This window comes from Dermacentor albipictus, chromosome 3 (genome assembly GCF_038994185.2).
Source record: "Dermacentor albipictus isolate Rhodes 1998 colony chromosome 3, USDA_Dalb.pri_finalv2, whole genome shotgun sequence".
Taxonomy (NCBI): domain Eukaryota; kingdom Metazoa; phylum Arthropoda; class Arachnida; order Ixodida; family Ixodidae; genus Dermacentor; species Dermacentor albipictus.
In genome coordinates, this window is record NC_091823.1 from 100,731,788 (window position 1) to 100,757,800 (window position 26,013).

A 26,013-nucleotide genomic window follows, 5' to 3' on the forward strand; every position below is an offset into this window, starting at 1 on the left:
CCGTAATTATGATGTCAGTTGCTAACTACCAAAAAGAAAAAAAAACGAAAAAAAGAACGGAAAAGAAACGGGGACATTTCAGAGTCGCTGTGCTCTGTTACCAGTCCGCCGTGTAACGGACATAGTCATATACCTCTTTCAAAACAATATACAAGAATCAAAAGAGATAACCAAAAGTACCTGACAATTATTAAGCTACTGTTTTAGTAGATTTTTGTTTATGTCTAATCATTCGTTTTCTTTTTCTTCGTAAATAAGAACAGGTGCTAAATAAAGGAATCTGAATGTTACAATTCCTCACCGATCTTTCTTTTTTATGAGAGGAAAGAAGAGGGAGGCATCTGAGGAGGCTAAAGAAACGGGATCGTACCATATCATTGTTTTGCATATTATGTAGGCCCATTATACATATATATATATATATATATATATATATATATATATATATATATATATATATATATATATATATATATATATATATATATATATATATATATATATATATATATATATATATATATATATATGAGAACGTTAGCGCAAAGGAATTAATGGCGAACGCTTATAGAAACGTTAGCTTCTTGAACGCATGCTGCAAGCTATGCCCGCCAAATGTTTTAACATGTTGGTTACTAAGTTCCTAAACGCCGTTTTCGTTTTCTGCAATCGTGTTTACATTTTGTCAAATTATTGTGCATATTTTTGTTCCCAGGCCGAACTGACTTCGGCGGCATTGACAACGACGCCCTCGACTTCAGCCAGTTAGAAGACTACATCAACAACGACGGGAACATGTAAGTGCGCTCCTGGTTTCTTTTCCAGTTTAGGTACACGTTAACTCAACGAAAAGGAATAAAAAGAAAGAAAAACTTGTGCTTAATTGTCTTGCCCTTCTAGTCCTTCTATTGGTCTTCTGTACGTGCAGTATTCTAGCAACCTGCCATGGTTGCTTAGTGACTTTGACGTAGCGCTGCTAAGCACGAGTTTGCGGTATGGAATCCCGGCCGCGCCGGCCGCATCTCGATGGGGGAGAAAAGCAAGAACGCTCGTGTACCGTCCATATACTGTATACATATGTGCACAGTGCGAACGCTTAAGTTAAACGCTTAAGGCGACATGGACATTGTCGAGTTCATGTTCTGCCGTTTGTTACCGAAAATCTTCCGTCGTAGTCGAGCTTGATGTCGGTCGAGGTGAGGACGTCGTCCGTAGTCGACAGCACGAACCTTGAAGGTGAAGGTTTATTTGCTTCTATTAAAGAAACGGGAGCAGGAACAAAAGGCTACAAAGGCCTGACAAGCTATACCGCGCGCGCGTGCGTACTTGCGCGTCAGTTCTAATCTAATATTTGAACTGGATTGCTCGAAGACGCGGACATTACCTGCACGAGAACTCAAAGTGCATACTCGGTTAATTGACAAAATTTCACTAAATATTTAACTAATTACTTTGCGACACATGCGTATATCACAACAGACAAATCGTAGCCGGTGAGTTATTTCGCTGGGCGCGCTCACTTGGAACTAATTTTCAGGGGGATACCATTTCGACATATCCATTCCCAGAGTGTGCGGCGAAATACATTGACGTTCCAGTTATTATTGTGCTTGAATGCATAAAACGGCGTTTTCTTAATAGATGGAAGTTGAACATGCAACAGGACATATTTGCCGCCAGTTTCACGGCGCATTTCTTGAAACCTGTACCATACCCAAGCAAATCGGAAATTGCTTAGCCATTCGATACCTCACCGTCGACATTGTTAACCACACGGAATACGAAGCACTGTGGGTTTGGAAGATTTGAGGTGTTTTTTTTTTTTTTTTTGAAGCAAGCGAGATGCTGATACGTGATTCCAGATACTCCGAGTTAGAAGCTGCGCCTTTGAACTGGTAAAGATTGCCAGAGTCATAAAATTTGCCATTCAGTGGACCGGTATTGTTCGCGAAGGCTAAGGCGCCGTTAACTCGAACGAACCAGCCGCAGTTCTACTGCAGCAACGGATGGTTTGAACAAATTAAGAAGCGCCCTATAGAGTTTATTCAAAGACGATCGCGGTCGAAAGTGCAGTTGTTAGCGTTTCACGTAGGTGTAAGGCAGTCCACCTTTCAAATGAAGTGTTACCATCTCTGTCACTCTCAGTCACCGCACCTCAGCTACAGGCAGCTTTTATTTACGTCATAAACCGGACAGCTGAGTCTCGGGCCATCTTTACCGACTCAAGAGTGGCCCTGCAGTCCCTGAAGTCCCCGCGCACGCAGGAACAACTCGTCATGGACATCAGACGCTTGTGCAATAAAACCTGCGCATTGCATCCGAGCGCTGTGTTGAAGTGGTTACCAGCCCACTGCGGAATACAAGGGAACATTCAGAATGATCGTGTGGCCAAAGCTGGACGTGGCACTCCGAGAGAAATTGTCCAGATACATTTCACACACACAAACAGACACACACAGACACACACACACACACACGCACGCACACGCGCGCACACGCACACACACACACACACACACACACACACACACACACGCACACACGCACGCACGCACGCACGCACACAAAAAGACGCGGTGACACTGGCTTGGCGTTTCCAGCGATCCCTCTGGACAGATACGGACCCCTATACAAAACGGGTTCATGCATCGTGTGACTTTTACATGCCCAAGTAAAACTCTTGCTTGGGCTAGTTGGTTCATGCTTGAATTAGTAAATGCAAGGCGCAGAAGAACAGGACTCAAGAAGAACACACACGACAGGACTACGAACGCACCGATCCTGCCATTTTGTGCGTTGACCTGATCGCCGTCTCAGCTTGCCAGTGGCGCCGGTTCTGTCGTGTGTGTTCTTCTTGAGTCCTGTTCTTCTGCGCCTTGCCTTTACTAATTTTACTAGCCGCGAGGCCTCAATAGACAAGACCAGACATGCCTTCACCGTATCAGAGTCAACGTGACCTGTACACGAGCTAGAGCACTGCACGGGCTGTCTTGTAAGGCCCGCGGGCCCGGCTCGAGCCCGAAAGTGCTATGCGCAGGGCCGCCCGAGTCCGACTCTGTAGTTTCAAACCTGACCCTTACCCGGCCGGGGCCCAAAAGATTTGGGCACGGCCTGACCCGGCCCGGCCGGTCCGGTTCGGCTCGTTAGTGCTTTAGCGTAAGCGAGGCATGGTCCCATTCTCGGAAATTGTGAAGATACCATCCGCGGCACAGGACACTTTCTAGGGATAGTTTTGAGTGTGTGGAGCCAGCAACGCTGAATCTCATAATATGGGACTGCGAGGAAGACAAGCCTCCTCCTAACCTGATGGCTTCTCCCTTACCTGAACCATGGGAGACGGTGCTGCGCAGTTCTAGCCTGGACACCCAACTCCAGGCCACAGAACGAGCTGAATAGGTCGCCATCAAACATGGATTGACGGCCTTCCGACCCGCCTGAAGAAACCGCGCATGATGAACCCACATAACGCTGACGAAATAAATTTTTTAACAATAGCATACCCGGCCTATTATGGGCCTGGTGGAGACCGGGGCCTATTACGGGACTGACCGAGGCCCGAGCCCGACCCGAGCCCGCAATAGAGATAGCTTACAATACCCAAGCCTGGCCCGCGGGCTGGGCCGGGCCCGTGCAGTGCATGCTCTAACACGAACTACTTCAAGTGCAAGATTAAACTGACGGACTCGCCAATGCGCTTTGAATGCAATGCCCCTGAAGACCTGCAACGTGTTCTGTGCGACTGCCGTTACGCGTGAGAATCTTTGAAGGCGGCACTGCGCCCGCAACAGTATACTCGAGCTTGGAACTGCAGCACATTCTCGGCCCATGGCAAGCCACCATCTGCGCGTTACGCGCCACGAAAGCGCTGCTAACGTTATTGCGGGTCACGAGCCTTACCGAAGCTTTGTAAATATGTCTATAGTGTGTGTGTGTATGTTTGTGTGTGACTGTACCTGCTGTAAAGTGTTTATCGCTGCATGTATCATAATCATTGCCCAGCACCTGGAGTAGCATGTCAGGCGAACAGCAAGGCTAACATCTCCAGCGTATCATTAAAGCTTGTCTCTCTCGTTCTCTCTCTATGATAAATGAATACGATGGTGATGGCATTTAGAACATCGACAAAGACGCAATTTTCTACGAACTCTTGCCCAAGCACACTTAAAATACACAAAACGGCTGTTTGGTAAGCAAATAGAGCTGCGGACGTGCGGTTTGTTTGGCGTATACGACGCATATGCGAGGGCACGCCGTCTCGTTAATACTATGCAGGTAAGGCTCAGAAACCACGTGGTGCTTTCGAAACGTCACGCTGCCGAAGGGCATTCTGTACCAGAGCAGCAGTTAGCGCACATATAGGACGCCGACAGTTCTTAAGCACAACGCCCCGGGCTACCCAATCGGAGACTCGTAACCGTACACCATTTGACGGGCAGCATGGCCGATAGTTGCTTGAGTCGTGGAAGGAATGACAACGTGCGAGTGACTTTTCTTGAGTTTCTGTCAGCGCACGCATATATTTTGCAGCCTTGAGGAGAGCATTATTGAGACGACGATCCGAGTTAGCGTACCGGGAGAGCACGCTACAAAGGATACATGCTCTTAGCATACGGCGAAATGGGAGGCTTCGGCATCTACCCTTCTAGTATCTATACATCTGTTAAGTTAATAGTAGAAGGTACTGGCTTTGGCAAATATCGCCAACTGCACCAAACATGCATTCTGCCGCTTCAGAGAGCCAGCAGGCGAAAAAACGCAACTGCATGGGAGCTGCAAGGGCGTACACCATGGTCTGTTTGCTGGAACTAAGTTACCTCTTAGAAAGTTTAGCGTCATTCCACTCTATGAAGATGGATGACCAGCGAATCTGTGTATGTAGGCCCCTTAAAGGCGACCTGTTCATTACCGTGCGTCAAACGCCGTATGCACATAAATGGAAGGCGAGGGCGCGACTATAGTCGCTCCTCCACGATGTTGAGCCTCGGTAGATGATGAGGCACCGGGGGTACATAGTAACTGCATGGTGATATCGTAGGCTTTTCCCCCCGCAATTTTCCCGAAACGGTGTCACCTTCACCGAGTTTATTATCTCCATCGTCATCAGTATCAGCGTTTTTAAAAAAGAAAACTAACACCGGCCGTCCTCAATATTCTCTCTATAAAAAAAGAGAAGTGTTGCAATAATTGGCGACACTCAACCCAATAGGCCATCCCAACACACCATCCATAGATTAAACCAATTGTCTCCTTGGTTTCGGCTTTAATGCGCATTACTCTTTCGACCAGATGTATTTTTTAAATCTCACTGGCGCACTGATCGACCATGTCTATTCAGAGTCAGAATAAGAATCAAATTTTATTATTATATATAAATTTACTGCGAAATGCAATACACAGAAGAAAGTCCCAGCGTCGGAGAGTGAATTGGGACCTCGTGTATATAGTATACACGAAAATAAAAGTCAACTTAGTTACAGCAATGATAGAAAGAAAAACTAATAGAAACATATATGAAATTAAGGCAGCAAATATTTAAAAAATACTACAACACGAGTTAAAGCAATCATACGACAAGCTTAATAAGCAACATATAGAAATATGAACAAATTGAACAAAAAAGCGACATGATATAACGATTCCACATGTATTTAATAAAATATTAAACGTAATAGAATAAACTATAGCATTTACCCCTGACAATGCAAATGCATACGTTATGTAGTATACCGCCCCAAAATCATGAGACATTCCGCTCTGTGAAGGTGGTTGACCAGCGAAGCTGTTTAGCACACGACACGCAGGTGACAGCATTTCTAACAAAGGTGCGAATTCATGTATTGTCTTGATCGGGGGTCATCGTGACGAAAGGTACGCACACACGTTTATTTTTATACATACGCGTTCATTCGTGTGACGCATTCGTTATGTCCATTCGTGTTTTAATTTCGCGATATACCGAGGCAAAGAACTCGAGACCGAGATCACCGCACCGATTGGCAGTGGGCCAGTGCCGTGAGGGCCTTCGCAGAGGGAGGGGCAGTCTGGGAACGCTGGCAATGATGAGTGGCATCGGAGCCATCTGTGGAAGAAGACGACGACGACGACGAACGCGCGAGCAGTGGCACGAGACATTGCTGATGATGATCGTTTTTGTTCACACAGATTTGTTGACGGACACGTAAAATGCACGGAACCCTAGCCATAAATAGCTTCGCTGTAAAAGTTATGTAGGACTAGATTGGCTCAAAAGGAACTTTCTTATTTCTGTAAAAAATGAGTGTAATGTCATTAATTTTAAAGCCAATGGTAGTGAGTTACATAAAAAAGCGCTGAAATTAACAGTTTGCTTGCTATAGTTCGGACTTTGGCCGATATGAGGTTCTTGTTAAGAGCAAATCTTGTGCTGTCAGTGTCGTTAGTGGAGAAGACGGAATGAAAGAAAAGGGGCATCGATTGTTGATATGCTTAAATAACCCGCCTATACCTAGGTTATGTTTAATTAAGCCGGGAACTGTGAATACATTATTGGCTTGTAATAATTGTTTGGCATTCTAGTCTGCTAATCATCTTTTTTTTCATCCAGAGAGTGCTATCTCTGAAGTCAATTAACATATTGTTGAACTGCAGCGCATGCAGATGCACACAAGGACAGAAGAGAAGAGACGACAGACGAGCGCTCGTTTGTTGTTTCATCTCTTCAGTCGTTCACTCAACATTACTGACCATCATTCCACTTTATTGAGAATTCCCTGCCATTTGCAGAAAGCCTCTAAAAAACTTCATTAAAAGGATAACAACTAACAAGGAGGATTTCATAACGCAGTTATACGCAATTAGATTGGTCCAGAGCAAATTTACAAAACGGCACTAACGCTGCTTTTGATGAATTTACCTCTTCAATAAAGAAATGTATAGCCGATTTCGCTTGCACCGTGAAAGGCAGATAAATATTCCCGATTCACATAATCCCTGAGTGATTAATGACCTTCGAAAAGCATCCGCTCTTAAAGAAAGACAACCTTTACAGAAATATAAAAAACGTCCCTTTAATATTAGACTGAAAGCTCGCTACACAGCCTTCTCTAACATACTTAACAGATTATTCTTGAAGATGCCAAGCGGAAATATTATTAATAAAAAAATTTGAAATGTGGAAATAATTCAAAGAAAGAATGAAAAATTATCAGCTCATTATCAAATAGAAACACTCTGGAGACACCCATTAAGGAACTGCGATACCCTGGTGTCATTTATAACAAACCGCCAGACACAGCTGCCGCTTTTAACGAATTCTTTTGCTCTAACTGCTTAATTTCTCCGATCAATCTCGAACACTTTTGCAGCGTTCTTTACAGTCATTTTATCTCTTTTCATCCGGACCAGATTAAATTATTGATATCGTACAACATTTGAACGCAACCGGCCCCGCGGTCTCGATGATGTCCACTCAGTTTATATAAAAGTAAGTGCTCATCACATCATAGTGCCTTTGACTCACATAATAAATGTATACAATGTAATTCCAGTATACAAAAAAGGTGACTGTGGTAGCATTGCAAATTATCGCCCGATAGCAGCACTGCCATTTTTTAGTAAAGCAATAGAAAAGTACATTGAGAAGCGCCTAGACAAATACGTCTCATAATTTAACATTTATCGCCTAATCAATTTCGTTTCTGGAGGGAATACTCTACTGGCCTTTTCTCATTTTCTTTTGCCGACAAAATTAAATGCGCTATAAAAAAGGCAGATATGATGGATCCGGCTTCGTATACCTTTCTAAAACATTCGACTCGATCGGCCACATTATTTTATAAGCCCCGCAACAGGATCTGTTATCCCTGCCTTTTGACTATATAATGAAAAGCTTTTCTTATCTTACGGGAAACAAGCCGTCTACAATAGTCCTGCGCTTTCCAAATTAATTACAACTAACAAAGGAGTGCTTCAAGGCTTAATATTCGGCCTCTATTATTGTTACTTTATATAAATGACCTACCTAACTGCCTTACTGAAATTGAAGCTTTCTTATACGCAGACGACACCACTGTCCTTGATACGGACTGGTCTATCTATTCTCTGAGCACTAAATTAAACACTGATTTACAGAATATTTTAAACGGGTGCTGGAATAACTCTCATGACATTAGCCTTTCTGTATCTTCATCCATGTTTTTTCATTCAACTCAAGAGCAATTGCCATATAATCCATAAATTAATTTCAACGACCATATAGTCCATGCTGTTTCTGAGTGCTCATTTCTGGGAGTAACATATTGGACTGGATACTGAAAATACGCATAGCACATGACTAATTTAATACTTGTTAGCCCCCTGATATCAGAATATTATTCAAGGCCCGATCTTATTTCAATACATCCACTTTGCTTACGCTTTATTTTCTATTTATTCACAGCCACATTAATTACTGTACAGCAACATGGGGTAATACTTACCTGACGCATTTAACTCCGGTGCCACATTTACAGGACCAAGCCATCAGAACCTTGATTATTAGCCCATTCCGTATAAAGCGCCTTTATGGTCCTTCATGACCACATATTACTACAAAGTAATATCCTCGTTAAATATAATATTTCGATCACCTTGTTCAGGGCACTTGACGAACTTCCTGTAAATATTTTTTTCTAAGTCATCTCTCGTTAACGCGGATCATACCAGATTCGCCGCCCATAACAATTTTTTTTTTCGCTAGTCGGTGATACGAACTAAATACGGAAAACGCGCTGCATATATTTAAGCATTATCATTTTGGAATAATTTCCCATTAAATATTGGGTTGCCTCCATCGTTACGTGCTCATAAAAAATGTCATTTTCTTTGCTACTAGATAGCTAACTTCTGATGTATGGTGCATTATATTCTGCTTCTTATTACCATATTTATGGTTTCTCGTGTTGCGATTATTTTGTGTATATTTATGAGCTGCCTAATCGCTGACATGTCAAAGTTTGTATTTTTTTTTCTTTATTGCTTTTAAAACGCACTACACGATTCCTTTGCGAACAGAAGGTCCCCATACAGCTCTACGCTCTGGGACCTCCTCCTGCATACTTCAACACGAATGTACGTACACCACTGAGTTACCTGAATAAACTGAAACTAAATTCACGCAGATGTAAGTTTATCCCGTGGTAAACACATTGTAGGAAAGAGGCCCGGGTTGTCAGCGAAGACGCCGAAGGCGATTTCTAATCGTAGGCGCCTGCCGACGCTGATGCTGCTTTGCATGCCCGCCGCAAGGACGCACAGAAATCATCAAAGTTGTGTTCAGAGGCGAACTTCCAAGTGACGGATTAAGAACGTCTTGAAATTTGCACTCGACTTCGGAGACACGAAGTGTATTATTCGTTCGTTTCGAAACGGAGTGCACGGTTTGCATTGGCAGCAAATGGTGCCTTATGTGAGGTGCACGAGTGGTGAAAGCTCTAGTAGACGAAACTGCTGGCGCATGAAAAAAAAAATGAGATAAACGTTCTCTAAACGCTACCACTACCGCCACCGACACTGCGCCGACATCATCTAGTATAATACCTCTATGCGTACTAGATGTTGGCGCAGTTTTGGTGCGCGCATGCGTCCTTGTCATTGCTCTCGAGCCATCGGGTTGATCATCGACAAGAACGAGTCCGCAGATGCGATCCCAACGCTCTTACCCTGCGCAGCTACTTCCACGATGAGCTGGTGAGTGGTGAGCCCCCGACGCCTGGCAAGCGACCGTGCGCTCCCGCCCCGCCAACACCGGCTGGCTCCGGCCTCGGCTCTCTGGGGCAGCGCGACGCGCTGCCTTCCGTGGCCGCTCTGCTGCACGGCGCTCTCTCGCCGGCAGAGGCCGCCACCAGCGCACCCCAGCCTACGGCAAACTCCGGCCAAGCACACGGGTGAGTAATTAAGGAAAAAACGAAACCGTATTGTCGACACAGGCGGGTTCCTTCCTTACGACTTGTTTTTATTTCGATAGAAATTATATCCAGGCGCATTTCTGCCGTCGTTGTGATGTTCCGTATAAAGTCCAAGGGCGATAACGCCGTCGCCGCGCGCTCTCCGCTGAGGAGAGCCGACGATCGCGGCTCAATCTCGCGCGCACAAAAGAGAGGAGATCGTGGAGGAAGCGCGCCGCCTTCCGTCGCGCGCGAGAAACCCAACGCTGCGACGCACCGGGGAGGAGCGGAAGGAGGAGGAGGGCAGCGTTATACCCCGGCTGCCACTGCTTATGTGGCGGCTGCGCGCGGTCGCGCAGCCGTGTGTTGAGAACGATGCGCGTTGGGGGCAGAGTCTGGATGCGTCGACGGCGTGCTGAGTGTTCTCGGCGCTCAGTTTGCGTTGAAGCGCTAGACAGCACGAAGGTCACTTCGCTCGCTGCTGCTGCCGCGCTTCCTCACGCCAGCGTTTCGATAGCGCTTGTCCGCTGATATCGAGTATGATGTGTTCGTGTTTTCTCTGCGCGCTGACACCGTGCTTGTTAATTTAATTAGCAAGCGAATGTTTACAAGTTGATACGACCGATAAAAGTGCTCTCCTTGCTTCGTATGGCTGTCGGCTAATTTGATATCGCAATCGATGCTTCGCCTTTTGTTCCCTGCCACGACTTTTCCCGACCACGACTTTTGTTCCCTGTCTTTATTGTTATTATATTTTTTTCATAATGCGACACGCATTTTATAAAGCCTGCTAGAGTGATATTATCTGGTATTTATTACCGTATTGTCACGTGGAAGACCTACACGCGAGACGTTAACATGGACATACTAGGTCTGGCCTGTTAATCAACATGAATGACAAAAACACTAATACGACGGCTCAACGTAAAGCGCGCACGCCGAGCTATGTGCAAATTATATTACTTGTACGAACCTGAAAGTTTTTTTTTTATTATTTACGCAATTCTTATGTCTGAATGCGACGGGTAAATTAAGCGCAAGTTCATTGCTGTAAATCTTGTTCAATGGACATCGTCTCTTTCGAATAATTTTTAAGGACTCCCTATCACGCTATTTAAAATGGCTGTTATGTACTTGTTATTTCAGTCAAGTATGAGTCACTGCATATGGCGAGCGAACGACTCTAGCTAGTAAATCAACTTCGCTTTAACATTCCAATAGTCAGTCTCAAACGCTTCCTCTCGGTAAAGGAGCGCTTTGCCACAATAATTGTCTTAATGCGGTGAAGCCAGCTTGCAGTTTTGAGCGCTATACATTGGACAAATGCACCGAGCAATGTTGCTACATCTTAACTGTGAACAAACGAGTATTTGTTCCTTTCTTTGCTACATTGGCGCCTTGATCATTTCGTTTCGTCTCGCATGCAACTTTGCAATTAAGAAGACATTCTCGTGGGAACTTCGTGGGAAAGTGCCGTTCACAGTGAATACCAGCATCAACTGCTGCTTTGTGTGGGATGTTTCAGTAACGACTGTACGCAAGTTTCAAAAAATAGAGAAGCCGACGTGAAACAAGGCATGGTAATTTATTAGGAGCTCTAATACTAATACCAGCTATAATATGTTTTTCTCCAAGATTGGCGAAGAAATACATATTCGCGTTCCTAGCATCTTTGTACAACAGTGCTTGTGGGAAAATAACGTCAATGCATTTCGACGGAAGTGGTGCTTATAGCCTAAGGATTCGCAAGAAATCGATTTTTAGCATTGTGCGGCTTCAGTTTCGCCGTTTTTAACATGCGCGCTATAGTTATTGAGTACATATTGCTTTGGCAAATGTTTGATTCTCGCATAATTTTCAAGGTGATGACCATTGCTTCGGCTGGCAAAAGTTACATGTCGTAGAATCCCATAGATTGGTGATTTTTCGAGACAGTCGTCCCAGAAACACCCGGTGTATGCGATATCTCCAGGAGAAACTCTGAATACAGGACCTCAATATGAATTTCATAAGCACATATATGTATATAGTCTCGGGCATCCTGTGCACAAGCGGGTTTCGTTACTTACTGTGTGCTTCGTCGTACCAGGAACGGTAGCCGGCAGCACCTACTTCCGGAGAGTCCACCTGACAGCGGCTCCGAGCCTCCCTTCTCTCCAATCGCAGATGGTGAGTGCGGTACCTATTATTATTATTATTATTATTATTATTATTATTATTATTATTATTATTATTATTATTATTATTATTATTATTATTCAGGTGGATGAATGACCAATGCTTATGTCGCATAAGGGACTTCGGTTCAGTGCTTCGCCGTACCGGTCGTTGAAAGTCCTCCGTCCCGCTGCGCGTGATGCCGGTGTTCGTACAATGGACATGAGCACGCGGAACGAGTGAAAGGAAAAGCAGTCGAAAGCGGCAAATAATCAGATAATAGTGGTGCGGTGAGAAAACTTTTAGGCACATAATATAGCCTCTGCTGGCGCGCAATAAAAGCAGTCGGCGATCTCTGGGAGAGGTCTTTTGTCTTAAAACACCTATGAGGACGACTGTCCCCTCACTCGCCACAAGCGATGCGGACTCTGGCAAAGTTGAACTGCTAGACTATTGACACCGCCGGTCTGAAGTGCGCGCGCACGCGTACTCCAGATTGGTCGTGAATTTGAAGCAGGCTGCCCTTCCGCCGTCCGCATCGTCGTGGGTGAGGAGGCAAAGCCGGCCGTCCAAATGCGGGAGCCACAAACAGGCGCAAGGGCACGGAAAAAATCGCCCTCTGAAAAGGGCCTTTTTTTTTTTCTCTCGCAAATGTACATCGTGCGTCGCGGGTTGCGCGCTTGTCTTGTGGTGCTCTCGTACCTCTTAGGTTAAGGGAGCACATTAAGATGGTAGCATGAAGTGCACATACGTAGCTGCAACTACGAGGAAGAAGCAGGACCCGAGAAGATGGATGAACATGACAAACGGAATTTCATGATGACTTGCGCATGCAGAACATGAGCGGGAGATAATTAAGTGATGGGTAGAATAGGTAACCAATATTTTTCAAGTAAGAGGGTATAGATTTCATTAGCGCAGAGTTGTCAAAGTGGATGCATGGCAGGGAGCCACTAAAGAAGATGTGGAGAGTTCTTTACATTGAAGTGTACTTAAATTGCAATGCACTTGTAATTGATGACCATCAATCGCCAATGTTTTTCCTTTGAGTTGCCCTTTCCTCCTCGACCCCTTCATAGTGCACTGACGGTCGTTTTCTTTTTTTCTTTCCTCATTTCCAGCAGCAGACGGTACGAAGGTGACCAGTTCCGGCCACATGATGCAGTCGTCGCCGAGGCAGGTTCCTCCGATTCTGCCACTACATCTATCCTACCACCAGACAACAGCAGCAGCTTCGGTGCAACACCAGCAACCTCCACCACCACATCTTGGTGCCACGGTGGGCTTCTTTGTTTCTTTGCCTAATCTCCTTGTGAACTTCAGTGGAAAGGTTCAAAAATTTATGTGCCCCAGGACTCTAGGGAGAAATACTAAGTTCACACTTCTGTTGATGTTAACTGCTCTCAACCTGGCGACGTTTCATGGGTTGCTTATACATGTAAAACACCAAAAATACTGAACAATACCTGCAAATTTGAGACTACAGCGTTTTCTTTTTTTCATCCTTTTCCTTGCTATTAAACAATACCTTTTTTTTTTAATATGTCTTTGTTTCTGCGATTCCTTTCGTGCACCGAATAATCACACAGAGATTTTGTAGTGGTTAACGTACCACTTTGGACTGACCTCACGCTTCTGTTTGGTGTCCGTGTAAATGGGTCCAATAACTTTTTAAGAATTACCATTTTTGCTCCACTTCTATTACCCACATGAAAAAAGGGTAATGGCAAAATTGGACGATGCAAATTAAAACAAAGCTACTCGACTAGAACTTCGACATGCAGTCCACTTTCTTACACGCTTAGCCTTTTAATGGTCATTTATGCCTCAACACTGCCGTAGACATTGTTTGTAACATATGTTCAACACTTGATTACCATCATTTCTGACACTTTCTTGACGGCCTTGTTCACAAAAAAAATTACATAAAATGGCAATATACAGTCAAAACTTTGTCTGAGTTAGTCATAGCTTACTGCTGTAATGGAAACGGGAGCGGTCCCCAAGGAGACTAGGACAAAAGTAAATTTAAGGCACATGCGTATGTTTTATGCTACTTTACTTATCTTGATCCTCGTCTTCTTTTTTTTTGCGCCACTCTATATTATACATGTCCATTAGAACAATAAAGGGAAAATGAGACATCCACCCAGTCAATTGCTACAAAGGAAACCCATATGCGTTTCTTGAAAGAAAAGCCTCACAGTTGAAGAAAAATTCGTCCTGGTCCAGGACTTGAACCTGGGAGCTCCAGCTTTCCAGGGCAGCCGCTCTATTATCTGAGCTAACCAGGTGGCTAGCAGATGGCAGGGAGAAGTCGAACTTATCAATTCGAAGCAAAGGCAAGAGTTTGACGTATTAGTGCTGCGGAAACCTGCAAGGTGGAGAGAAATAATTAATAAAGAGAAAATGAGATCCACCCAATTGTAGCAATTCCTACAAAGGAAACCCATACGAGTTCCTCGAAAGAAAAGCCTCACAGTTGAAGAAAGATTCATCCTGGTCCGGGACTCAAACCTGGGACCACCACCTTTCCAGGGGAGCCACTCTACCATCTGAGCTAACCAGGTGTCTAGCAGAAGGCAGGGCGGTCGAATTTATCAACAACTCGAAGCAAAGGCAAGAGTTTGACATAATAGTTTTGCAGAAACAGGCAAGGTGCTTTGAGCACCTCTCGCTCCATCATCAAAATGTAGGTGATGAAGCAACCACAACAGCATGATGACAGTGCAAATATGACAATGACAATGTCATGGCAACCATAGGATGATGACACGGTGTCATGACAGCATGAAGATGGCATGATGCAGTTGATAGAATGATGCGGATGGTGTGACGATGACGACATTATGACAATGGTGTGATGAAGGAAAATATGGAGCTGAAATAACGACAACGGCATAACAACAATACAATGATGTTGCTAAAATGATTACAATGGCATAATGACAATGGCATCACAACAACGGTATGATGATGCTGTGATGACAACTGTATGACAATTAATTAATTAATTAATTAATTGATTAATTAATTAATTAATTAATTAATTAATTAATTAATTAATTAATAAATACTGCGATCTTATGCAAGACCTTATGCTCTCAGTAAGCGCAGAACGCTTTTCATAGAAGATATGTCTCAAAAAGTGATAATGTGTCCTGTGTTACAGTTTTATTGGCCAGCTTATTCCAATCTGCTATGGTTCTAGGAAAAAAATGAATGCTTGAAGCAGTTGACAGCTGTAGTAAATGGAGTTACAGCTAGTGAGTGTCTATGTCTGGTAGTGTAACCTGTCGTATAGATGAGAAGGTCAGACTTGTCGATGTTGTTGTGACCATTTATTAGCTGGAAAATGAATTTTAAACGATGTACACGATTTCTATCATTTATAGAAGGCAACCCTGCTCTAAAATAAAAGGTCAGTAATTGAAGTACGGCCATATGTATTGTAAATGAATCGAGCTGCTTTTTTTTTGTAAACTTTCCAACTGCCGGCAACAATGATGGCATGACAGTGAGAATCACTATGACAAAATGACGACACTAATACGACCATGATGGCAAGACGATGGTGCAATCATGACAATGGAAGGATGACGACGAAATAGTGATGACAATGGAATGGCGACACTACAATGAAGACGAAGGTATGATGATGGCATGACGACAACATGGTGCCAATGGTAGAATGTTGCCAATATGATGACGACAGCATGACATTGATGGTTTGACGAAGGGAATCATGAAGCTGGAATGATGATGAATCAGGATGACTATAGGATGACAATGCTTAATGATAACAATAGTATGACAATGCTGGAATGACAACGACTGTATGATGATGACCGTGTTTCGGCAACTGGATGACAAAGCTGGAATGACAATGACAGCATGATGAAAATGCATGATGACAGTGAGATGATGACAGGAGAATCACTGTCTCACTGGATGACAACAAAGAACTGATGACGATAGATAGACGACGGCATGTTAGTGTTAGAGCACACGTCCGCACTTACCTGCATCACATGGCCTTGATTCACACTACAATTGGTGGTGTCTGGTAATGGCCTATCTTCCAAGACTGTAGCCAGGAGCCAGCAACGATGGCAATGATATGACGATGATGGCTTGATGGTGACATTAATTTCAGTAGACGCACATATTTGACAAAAACTAGTCGGCAAGAAAGCAGCCAGCAGCAACAGCCAGCAGCAACAGCCAGCAGCAACAGCAATGAGGAAGTCAAAAGAAGAGGCAAAGAAAGCTTCACTTTAATATGTATTTATGCATGCATGCGTGCATGCATGTATAAAATATGCATTGTGTTTCATACAGCTCTGCCTGTTACCTTGTCATGCCACAACCACATTTATCATGCTATTATATTTTCACAGTAAGCTATGAACTTACGTAACCTTGCATACAAGCACTATAACCAGTACTTTATTTATTTTATTTATTTATTTCGATACCCTAAAAGCCCCAGTGTGCATTACATAGGGGGAGGATTCAGGTGAGTACATAAATATCATTTATAAACAATACAAGCCGAAGACAAGAATACTAAAAACAAAACAAGAAAAAAGAAACAGGAAGTTGATTTGAACCAAGGTGTCCGTAATAGCATTAAAAAAAATCTGCCAAATACATTGATGATGAATATAGAACATTTTATTAAATAGCCATTAAAACACTGATCATAAATACAATGGAAATAACACTGCATGCATATAGCGTACAAAGACCGTATATGAAATGAAGACAGGCAGATACGGGTTAGCAATGTTTTTCATTTTGTAGATAGCCCAGAAGCGCTGAGTGAAATATTGAAGGATCTGATATCTCGACGATGTTGGACGGCAGGGAGTTTCATTCATCTATACACAATGCTGAAGGCGAATTTTGGTACATCTTCGTCCGGGCAAAAACGGGCAATACTTAGTGCGCATGATCAAGACAGGTTGAAGTATGAGGGGCTGGAAAAGTGTGCAATTGGGCAAATGTTGTGTTGCTATGGTAAAGTAAGTAAAAGAACTATAGTTGAGTATGTCGCCTTTGCATGACAAGCGTAGCTAAATTCAGTTCTGCTTTTAGTGATGAAATGCTTATGAAACGTGAATAGGATGACGTGACAAACCTCTTGGCCTTCCAGTCTGCTCCTGGATGCAAATAAAGATTTGACTGATGAATTGATAGATTTATCATCGTTGGTGCTTGTGTGTGTCATATATAACCTCTGACTTTGTCGACAAGCTCTTCATTATTGAAGATGGTGTTTAGACATGTACGCTGCAGAGTCAGAAGTTGCTGTGTTAACCTTTTTCTTGACCTTTCCACATGTGCTTCCCGCTCTCTTGAATTGGTAGCAGGCCCCTGGAGGCTTCCAGACCAGGGACCCAACTGGGACTGCCAGTGGTCATGGTTTGCAACTCCTGCCTGGCAATCTTGCCACTGACAGTGAGCAGCAACAGCAACAGTTACTCAGCATGCTCAGCATGCCTCCTCAACAGTCATCCGTTGTACCACTCTACAGAAGGTGCGATCCTGCATACCTCTCGTTACCTGTGTTGTTCAGACCCCACCCATGCAGTTTGATCCGATATGGAAAGGAGCATGTTGGGAATGAAGCAAACATTATTGCAGAAGTCTCAGAACGAATTCAACATGCTGGCGGCACTTGTTATATTTAGCGCATCTGTTGAAGAAAAACCCCTGTTAATAACAAACCTTCCAGCCAAGACATGCTGTGGTCTTGGACCCATACCAATTGTTCCCTTTCATATTGCTCCCAAGTATGCAGGCTTTGTAACTACCATCTCTCGGAGCATAGGCATAGTGCATTCCCAAGTGTGAGTGCACAGTGTGTCAGACGATACTGGTTCAAGGCTGCCTAATTCTGAGTGTGCATTTCCATATAACCTGGCTGTTTGCCATGGACAGCCCCGCACCCTCTACTATCTTGTCCACTTTGCCGAAGTAACACTTTCCATAAAAGAGCAGCTTACAACCATAGCCATTACAGGCACTTTCAGTGATGGTTTAATGGACAAATAAAGAAGATGTGCTTACCAGTGGCCATGGTAATCTAACCTATGTCACAAGACACGTGACATGTCCTTTAAGTCAAGTATAAAGCTAGATCACACAGAAAACTTTCTTTTTCTGTGTTGAAGGAAGGTCACACTATAACGAAATGTAGAAACACTCCTGTGGAGGTTGTATTTAGGAGCATTATGCAGAAGTGTTTAGATAGGTAGTTAAATTATTCTTTTAGAACTGCATGTGCATCAATCTTATCATGACCAGAGGGTTGGGTGTGCTGTAAAGAATGTAACAGTGAAAGCCCAGTAGTGATACCACGCTCCAAAAGCTGCACCTGCTTTCTGTAACATCATAGGCATTTATGCCATCTGATTGAGCCTAGGTAATTGTCTGTCACATATAGGACAGTCACTTTCACTTACTATAAGTGGAGATTGGTGCTTGTCGATTTTTCCAAGTTGCTTCTAAAGTTTTGCACTTGTGGAGAATCCTTGGCCTTGTTACTGTTTGAGCTTTCTTCATTTATATAATGGCAATTTGGCATACATATTCTCACATTCATTAGTCATTTCATTCTTTCGTGTGGCCATGCTCTGAAGAGGCCTGTACTGGAGCATTAATTTAGATTTGTAACTGGAAATGACAAGAGGAAACCAGAAGCTACTATCATCATTTGCATAACTCCCAACATAGCATGATCAGTTCAACAATCAACAGAGCCAGTTTTCGAGTGCCTCTTAATATTTTGTTACATATTCAGCGCTTTTCCAAGAGCAAGTGTAAAAGTACAATCCACGAAGTCTATCTTTAACTCGGTGGAACTAGACACTACACAGATTCATGGAATGACCCATTCAGATTGCCTCTGGCCATTTTATTCCCTCCAGTTCTTCTCGTTTCATTTATCTTGCCGTATAAACAATACCGACGTAATGGCAGTGTGATGTTATGCTGGCCAGGGATGAAAGCCACAATGAATGGATAAAGAAAAGATGAAAGTATTTGATAAAGAGAGTACAGTAGTATGTAATGCTTCTTTCTTTTATCTGTTCTTTGCCTAGCTTTCGTAATGATTATGTTATTGTTCATTTTTATAACCCCTTGTCACTGACATATGTACATGCTGCTCTGTTATCAATGTCACTGGAATCTCAGTAGTGCATGGTCTCAGTATGCTGTAGTGTGGAGTTAGCTGGCGAAACATAGGAGACCAAGAGGCTTCCTTTTGTGTTTCAGGTTCCTCCAACAGCAGGCACACCTTCAAGATCTAGAAGACTTGGGGTGAGTACATCAAGTGTTACTATCCTCTCAGGTGAATTCTGTGAAAGTGAATCATACATATCATGCCCCCATGCACAATTGTTAAGCAAATTCACTCAACCAGGTGCAAATTCAAGTGCCCTTGTAAAGAGCATGCAATTAGGCATGGATGAGTGCACTGGTCTATTTCATGGCATATATTGTTAATTCATACTCTGAAACTGACACCTGTCTCAAGATTTCTTGCTAACTAGACATGATGTCATTACAGCCTAGTTTGAATGTCACAGTTGCAGTATGCACTCAGTAAAGTAATTAACTTAAAAGGTCATTTGTGGAACTTTGTTAATTAGCTAATTGGGAACTCAAGTTTGTTCAGCAAGTAATGTTCGTCTCTTAAAATATCTCGTGTGGTGAGGTGGAATCGCATTCCCTGATTCATCACCCATAACCTTAAAATATTCATATCAGAACAAATATATTATACTGGCATTATTTTTAACATATTTTTCTTCTTTGTATGTTTTTCTTCACTCTCACTCTCTTATTTTTCTCTTGCTATTCCACCAACTTCCCATGGTAATCTCTAATGGAACTGAGGTTATCAGTGGTGCAAAATTATAATTGTCATGCTCTTTTTGATTAGAGCACTGAAATTATTGCAAGGTGTCCTACAAATCGTCATAAAGTGTACAGCCCTTGCATTTACCTACTTTGGTTCTTAAACTACACAGTCCTTGACCTTTTTGTCTTCTTGATCTTCCTACCAGCCGCGATGATTTCATACGTGAAGAGATTCCTGACTGCTCAGGCGGCTCAAATCCTAAGCGAAGACGGCTGTCTGACGCGGGTCAATCCAATGGCCTCGTGCAAGTGAAGCAGGAACCAGGTACTGCACTGCTTTTCTGATGCATTACGGTGGGGGTTTTTATGTGCTGTGAAGAAACTAACAAAAAAGACTCATTTGTGAGCATACAGTTCCAGATGGCACTAAGCAACGAAAATATAGAAAAGGGAAAATTATGTTAGGTTTGTACTTTGTGATGAACATTTTCATTTTCCATTTCTTTTGCTTAAATCAAGCTGCATGCATACTATCACTGGCATCGGCTGCTCAGTGATGCCAACATGCCTGTGTGATAAAAAGTTATTAGAACCAGCAGAAAAAATTCCTTACACTATATGACCCTTTGTTCCTCTATCAAAGGAATTGGTCATAATGTGAATAAGAAAGAACTCTGTAAATATAAAACAAGAATTTGCTCTCTTTTTTTTTCTCCCAAAATTTCCATTGAACAAACCCAGAAAATGGTTGAAAGAGTGATTTCTGTCAAAGTCTGCAAGCTCTGTTGCATAGGATGTTTCAATTTTCATTGAAGCCAATCAGCATTGAGCATTTGAAGCATGATCAAAGCATGAGAGCAAAGCAGGATCAAATTCAAGCACGCTTGATCTGCGTTGACTTTAAGCACACTTGAAAGTGCCATTTTGATTTGGTGTCTGCCTTTGGTATCTTTTTAACCTGTTCATTCGAATGCGTTCATAATGAATGTTTTTTCTAGGGAATGACCTTTACAACAAAAGGCAAAATTATAAGCTAGCTAGTTTTCTATCTTTTACATGCATCGTAAGCATTTCTACAATGAAGTATTCTACAAATACTTTGTTTGCCTTACGAAATAAGCTTCGTCTACCTGATCGCATATTAGTACCTTCATTGATCATGCAATAAATCACCAGCATGTTTCCTTTGTGATAATTTTGTATTGCTATGCACAACTGTAGTCTCCACCTAAGCAAGAAGGTGAGGAGTCACTTGTGCTAGCCACATTCGGCTTTCGCTTCTTGACCCACCGCAGTGGCTTGGTAGCTATGACCTCTTGCTGGTGAGAATGTGGTTTTCGATACAGTTTCCAGTTGCAGCGACTGTATTTCAGCAAAGGCACAGCAATGCAGAAAGCTTGTCTACTCAAAGTCTGGTTCACATCAATTTGTCCCAGGTGATAAGAGTCGGAGCGCTCCAAGGAGGTTCCCGCAGTGTTGTGTTCAGAAGTTTAGCCTGGGAGTCGTTGGCCCATAGCCTTGACTGTATAATATTCATTACTTACAGCTTGAGCGAATCAACAGGGACAAAGAAGAAAGACGTAACACGAGCACTGCCGTCTTTCTTCTTGTATGTCTTTCTTCTTTGTTCCAGTTGTTTAGTTCATGCTGTAAGTAATAATTCAGATGTACCGACTCACCCAGCTAGCTACTGTACTTTTGTATAATATTCAACCATAATATTGGCAGTAGTGAATTAGGCTGACCCGCATGGCATGTTTTGCACATGAGCTGCATGCATCTACGTTGCTCAAATGGCATTCTTGATGCTGGGCCATGTGTTATCACACCGGCAATGTCATTTAGCAGAGGCATAAAACATTAGCATGAAATGTGTGTCGAAGCACACCTGCCAATCAACCTCTTATGTCATGCATGGGTCATTGCAATTAACCAATCCAATGTCACAGCTAAGCTGCCATTTTCTTTTCTTCACAGACTACTGCCTTTGTTTTAGATTGAGCAGTGCAGCAAATTCAGCAAATATATCATTTGTGATCACTTTTATCTGCAGTCTGAATGATAACCATTTGTGAAATTTTTGGGCAGAAAAATATGTTTCATTACTGTGGCATATCCTTTTAATAACAGTTACTACTATCGTCTGTGGAAGCCATGGTGTCACAGCACACTCCAGCTGTTCCCATGGATTACACTATGCTTACATTTATTGCATGCACATGTTGCACATGCAGCAGTGGCACAGCTTGATGAGTGTGTATTTTACTTGCCAAATACACTCTGAGGCCAGGCTGAAAGTGAAGTCCTCAGGTAACGATAAACAGATTTTTTAAACACATATCTTCTGAACATGCTTTGAAAATAGTGTAGTTGAGTGCAGCACAATTATTTTGCCTTACTGAAGGCTTCATGAGATGTTATATTTGTAGATCTGTCAGGTCCTGTACCATGGTACTGTGTCTCTTCAGGGACGGTAATGCAGACGGCCAGGTATCGCAAAATGTATCAACATATTTCTTACATTCTTATTCGTGTTTAAATGGCCCTGCTCGTATTTTGTCCATGATTGTAAATTCCATACATGCAGCTGGGCCTGCAGCGACAGCAGTAGCATCAGCAGCAGCGACAGCAGCGGTGGCATCTGATGTTGCCACACCTTCGCTGTCGATTGTGGATGACGAGTGCAGCTATGATGCTGCTGCAGGTGGTTCACTCGATGGGAGTGGCTTTGCGGACTCTAATGTGCCCTGCATTAGCTTCCAAAACTTCCAGGAGCACACGTGGCTCCCACTCCATGACAGGACTCTCCAACCACTGTGAGTATATGAGCAGAGGCGTATCCCCTGCATTTTTCTCGTAACAGCTAGCGCTATGTAGAAATTGTGAAATGCTGTACTGCCTTCATGGTCGACATATATAGCCCTTTTCCATTACTGGGAAGCACATACAATTACATCACACATCACATTCTATAGTGTCATGTATAATCACAGACAGATATGGATTTACTGTGTGCCTCAACTGCACAGCCACAGACATGCTAAATATGCACGTGCCCACACACACACACACACACACACACTCTGTGGGGATGTGTGATTATACATACATACTAAATATGTATGTGCATGCATGCACACAGACACACACGCATGTATGCCTAATGCCACCCTCCCCTCACCAAATGCACACAACGGTACATGGTGTGTGTACCACTCGCAGGCAGCAAGTTGTGTTTCGAGCCGATGCTGACAAGGGCTTCAACTTCAGTGCTGCAGATGAGGCGCATGTTTGCCAGAAGAAAAACCACTTCCAGGTCACTGTTCACGTGCAGGCTTTCGGGGATCCTGCCTATGTCAAGGTCCCCGATGGACGCCTGCAAAAGATTGATGCCTTCTACCTGCACTTCTTTGGCGTCAAGGTATAGACATCTTCCAGCTTCGCACACAGGGACGCTGCAAATTCACTAGTGCACTGCAGCGTATTAACCATGGAAAGACCAGCTACTTGACTGGGCAGTGTCAGTAGTTCATTACAGTGACAGCACTGCCCTAAATACTGCAGTAACCTTAACTGGTATTGACCAAGCTTCTTTTACGTAAAAGCATTTCCTCATTGGCCACATCTGAAAAAAAATACTGTGTTCAAGCAGCTTAGAGTGTGGTTGGAAGTACTAGGCTCTACATGCTTTAGCAGTGGTAGGCAGCGGTAATGCCATTAGCTACTGTCAATGCCGCCATGTCTTTCTGGAATCATGGAGTAAAACGAGTCTAAAGACCAGGGTGTACTAGAATTCCATTATGCACATAGCATAACACCTTGTAATACCGTGGCAGATGGGATAGAAGGAAAGACATACTAGTGGGCATTGCGACTTTAAATGAAAGCTACAGTGTGTGCCTGTTTACCTAGAAAGCTTGGAATCAGACCTACACGGGAAATGAAGCTCAGACAAGAGCTCCTATTTTATGCAGGGTACGTGAGAGAATCCTGCTATTTCTTTTCACTGCCAGTTGAGCTTATTGTGAAGAATGGAATGCTCTTCTCTTCCAGCAAATATTTTCTTATCAAATGCGACAAGCAGTTGCAAACATGCCCTGAATGTAATGTTAATAATGAACTGCCAATGAAAACCAATGACTGTTAAAATCTCAGACTTATTGGTTTATTGATGTGGGCCATAACAAAGCCAGTAGAGATTTCACTGTTCTAGAGTGCCAGCTTTGAACCAACTAACCTTTTGCAAGATGCTTTTCCCACAGTAAATGAAGCCTGATATTGCAAAATTTGATGTTGCTGTTGAACAATGCAGTCGTATTTCTCCAGAGTCAGTGCAGTTGCCTGAGCACATTACTGCTTCTATTCCAGTCACATACAACATCCCTGAAGCTTTATGCTCGAAAAAGCAAAAAATTAAGTGCACTGTTAATGAAGCAGTCATCTCTGTACTGCTAGTAGTATGCTCCAAGGTCTTACTGCTATTGGTTCCACCTTTTAGAAGGAGTCTGCCATGACCTGTGGGTAGCCAAGGAGATGGATCTGTGTCGTAGCAACTGCACCATCATTTTTTACATTACACTGTGCTGAATAACTTGTCACTTTGCTTTTTTGTTGATGCAATAGGCTGGTACGCAAGATTACAGGGGTCGCAACGAGCAGCACATTGGTTGAAATTTTCTGTAACGATTTACAGCAAATATATTTGCTAACATTTATAATACTATATAAGGAACTTGGTCTTGAGTGTCATTTTATACCAGCCAGATGCAAACAAAAAATGTTCCACATTGATCTTTATGGCGTTTCATTAAAATTTTGCTGAGACTCAGGCTTAATGAGGCTTTGTGTGAGAATTGCAACAAAGCTAATTTGTGTGTCTCAAATGTGCCCCAATCATGCAGAGGGAGTCGCCATCACAGACAATCAAGGTGGAACAGTCACAAGCTGATCGCACCAAAAAGCCTTTCTATCCCCTTCCGTGAGTAAATATGATAGCAGAGATTATTATATTATATTGCACAAATATCTCACCAATACAGTTATCAACATCCTTCATAGGTGCATCATAAATTTTAGATCTATTTGATGATGTTTTATGTTGTCATACATTTAAAGGGACACTAAAGGAAAATATTATGTTTAGTTATATTGATATATTATCTGTGTAGGAGTCTATCACCACTTTCTGCGCGCCAATAAACGAATTTGTTGCATCTAAAACTTCCACCGAAAGTCCCTGGTGCCGCTGCTCAATTTGAATCACCCGCGCCAAAATCGAGGACCTGACGTCACCGTCTCTGCTTCCGCTTTCTGTGAATCAGCGGGCGTCCGAGAGGGAGCGCTGCAGTTTGCGGATTTCACCGGCTCGTTTTGTGGATTTCACAGCTGGCGAGTCAAGTCAGGCCGTAACCGCGCAACAGCTGTAATGGCGTTCCTGTGTGCGTGGAGCCTCCGATAGCATGTGAGCCTGTGTTACATATTCCTCCGGACGGCGTTATTCTAGAACGTGTTTAGATGTAGTGCGCGTAATGGAATTCTAGCTGAGTACGTCGTGTTACACTTCAGCGACTGAAGCGAAGAAAAACGCCAAGTGCTCTTGCGGGCTCGCGCTTCGAGCGCTGCAGCACACGATGGAGCTCCGCAGGATTATCAGGACAGGTGAAGGCCCTCCATACACGCGCCATCGCTGCATTTTTAACCTGGTCGGCGGAAACGAGTGTAGGAGAGTTTTAAGGACAGAGAGGGTCAAGATCGCCGCACGACGACACCGCCTCAAGTTCTTCGACAGGCAAGGAAGCTGAAAGTGGCGCACGCCTTCAGCCGCATCTGCGAAGCACCAAGTGGTACGTACGACTCTTCCTAAATGCTTGTCTCATAAATTACAAAAGTATCAGATACGCGCACACGGACATTCGATCGCGATGGTGCTTGATCCGCATCCCCTCAATCGCTACCCGTCCATTGCGATCGAATGGTTGGACTAGGTCCGTGCTCTTACTTTGTGAGCTCAGCCAACTCAGCCCGAATCGTTGGACCGTATAGCAGCGATCACTCTCAATCACGCTGGAAGAATTCTTTTCTA

At 43.3% G+C, this 26,013-nt stretch overlaps 1 protein-coding gene across 3 annotated transcripts in view; it reads left to right on the forward strand.

The window, feature by feature from the left end:
• LOC139057485 (myelin regulatory factor-like protein) overlaps window positions 1-26,013 on the forward strand; it is a 147,007-nt gene that overhangs the window by 82,346 nt on the left and 38,648 nt on the right. Inside the window, exons 2-11 of one of the 3 annotated variants that reach the window (XM_070535816.1) lie at window positions 716-797; window positions 9,687-9,902; window positions 11,992-12,071; window positions 13,181-13,338; window positions 17,432-17,601; window positions 19,344-19,388; window positions 20,138-20,256; window positions 22,519-22,747; window positions 23,154-23,352; window positions 24,833-24,909. In XM_070535816.1, coding sequence (XP_070391917.1) covers window positions 716-797; window positions 9,687-9,902; window positions 11,992-12,071; window positions 13,181-13,338; window positions 17,432-17,601; window positions 19,344-19,388; window positions 20,138-20,256; window positions 22,519-22,747; window positions 23,154-23,352; window positions 24,833-24,909 — 1,375 coding nt within the window. The remainder of the gene's footprint in view (window positions 1-715; window positions 798-9,686; window positions 9,903-11,991; window positions 12,072-13,180; window positions 13,339-17,431; window positions 17,602-19,343; window positions 19,389-20,137; window positions 20,257-22,518; window positions 22,748-23,153; window positions 23,353-24,832; window positions 24,910-26,013) is intronic. The other 2 variants (XM_070535818.1, XM_070535817.1) reach the window with 2 other exon arrangements.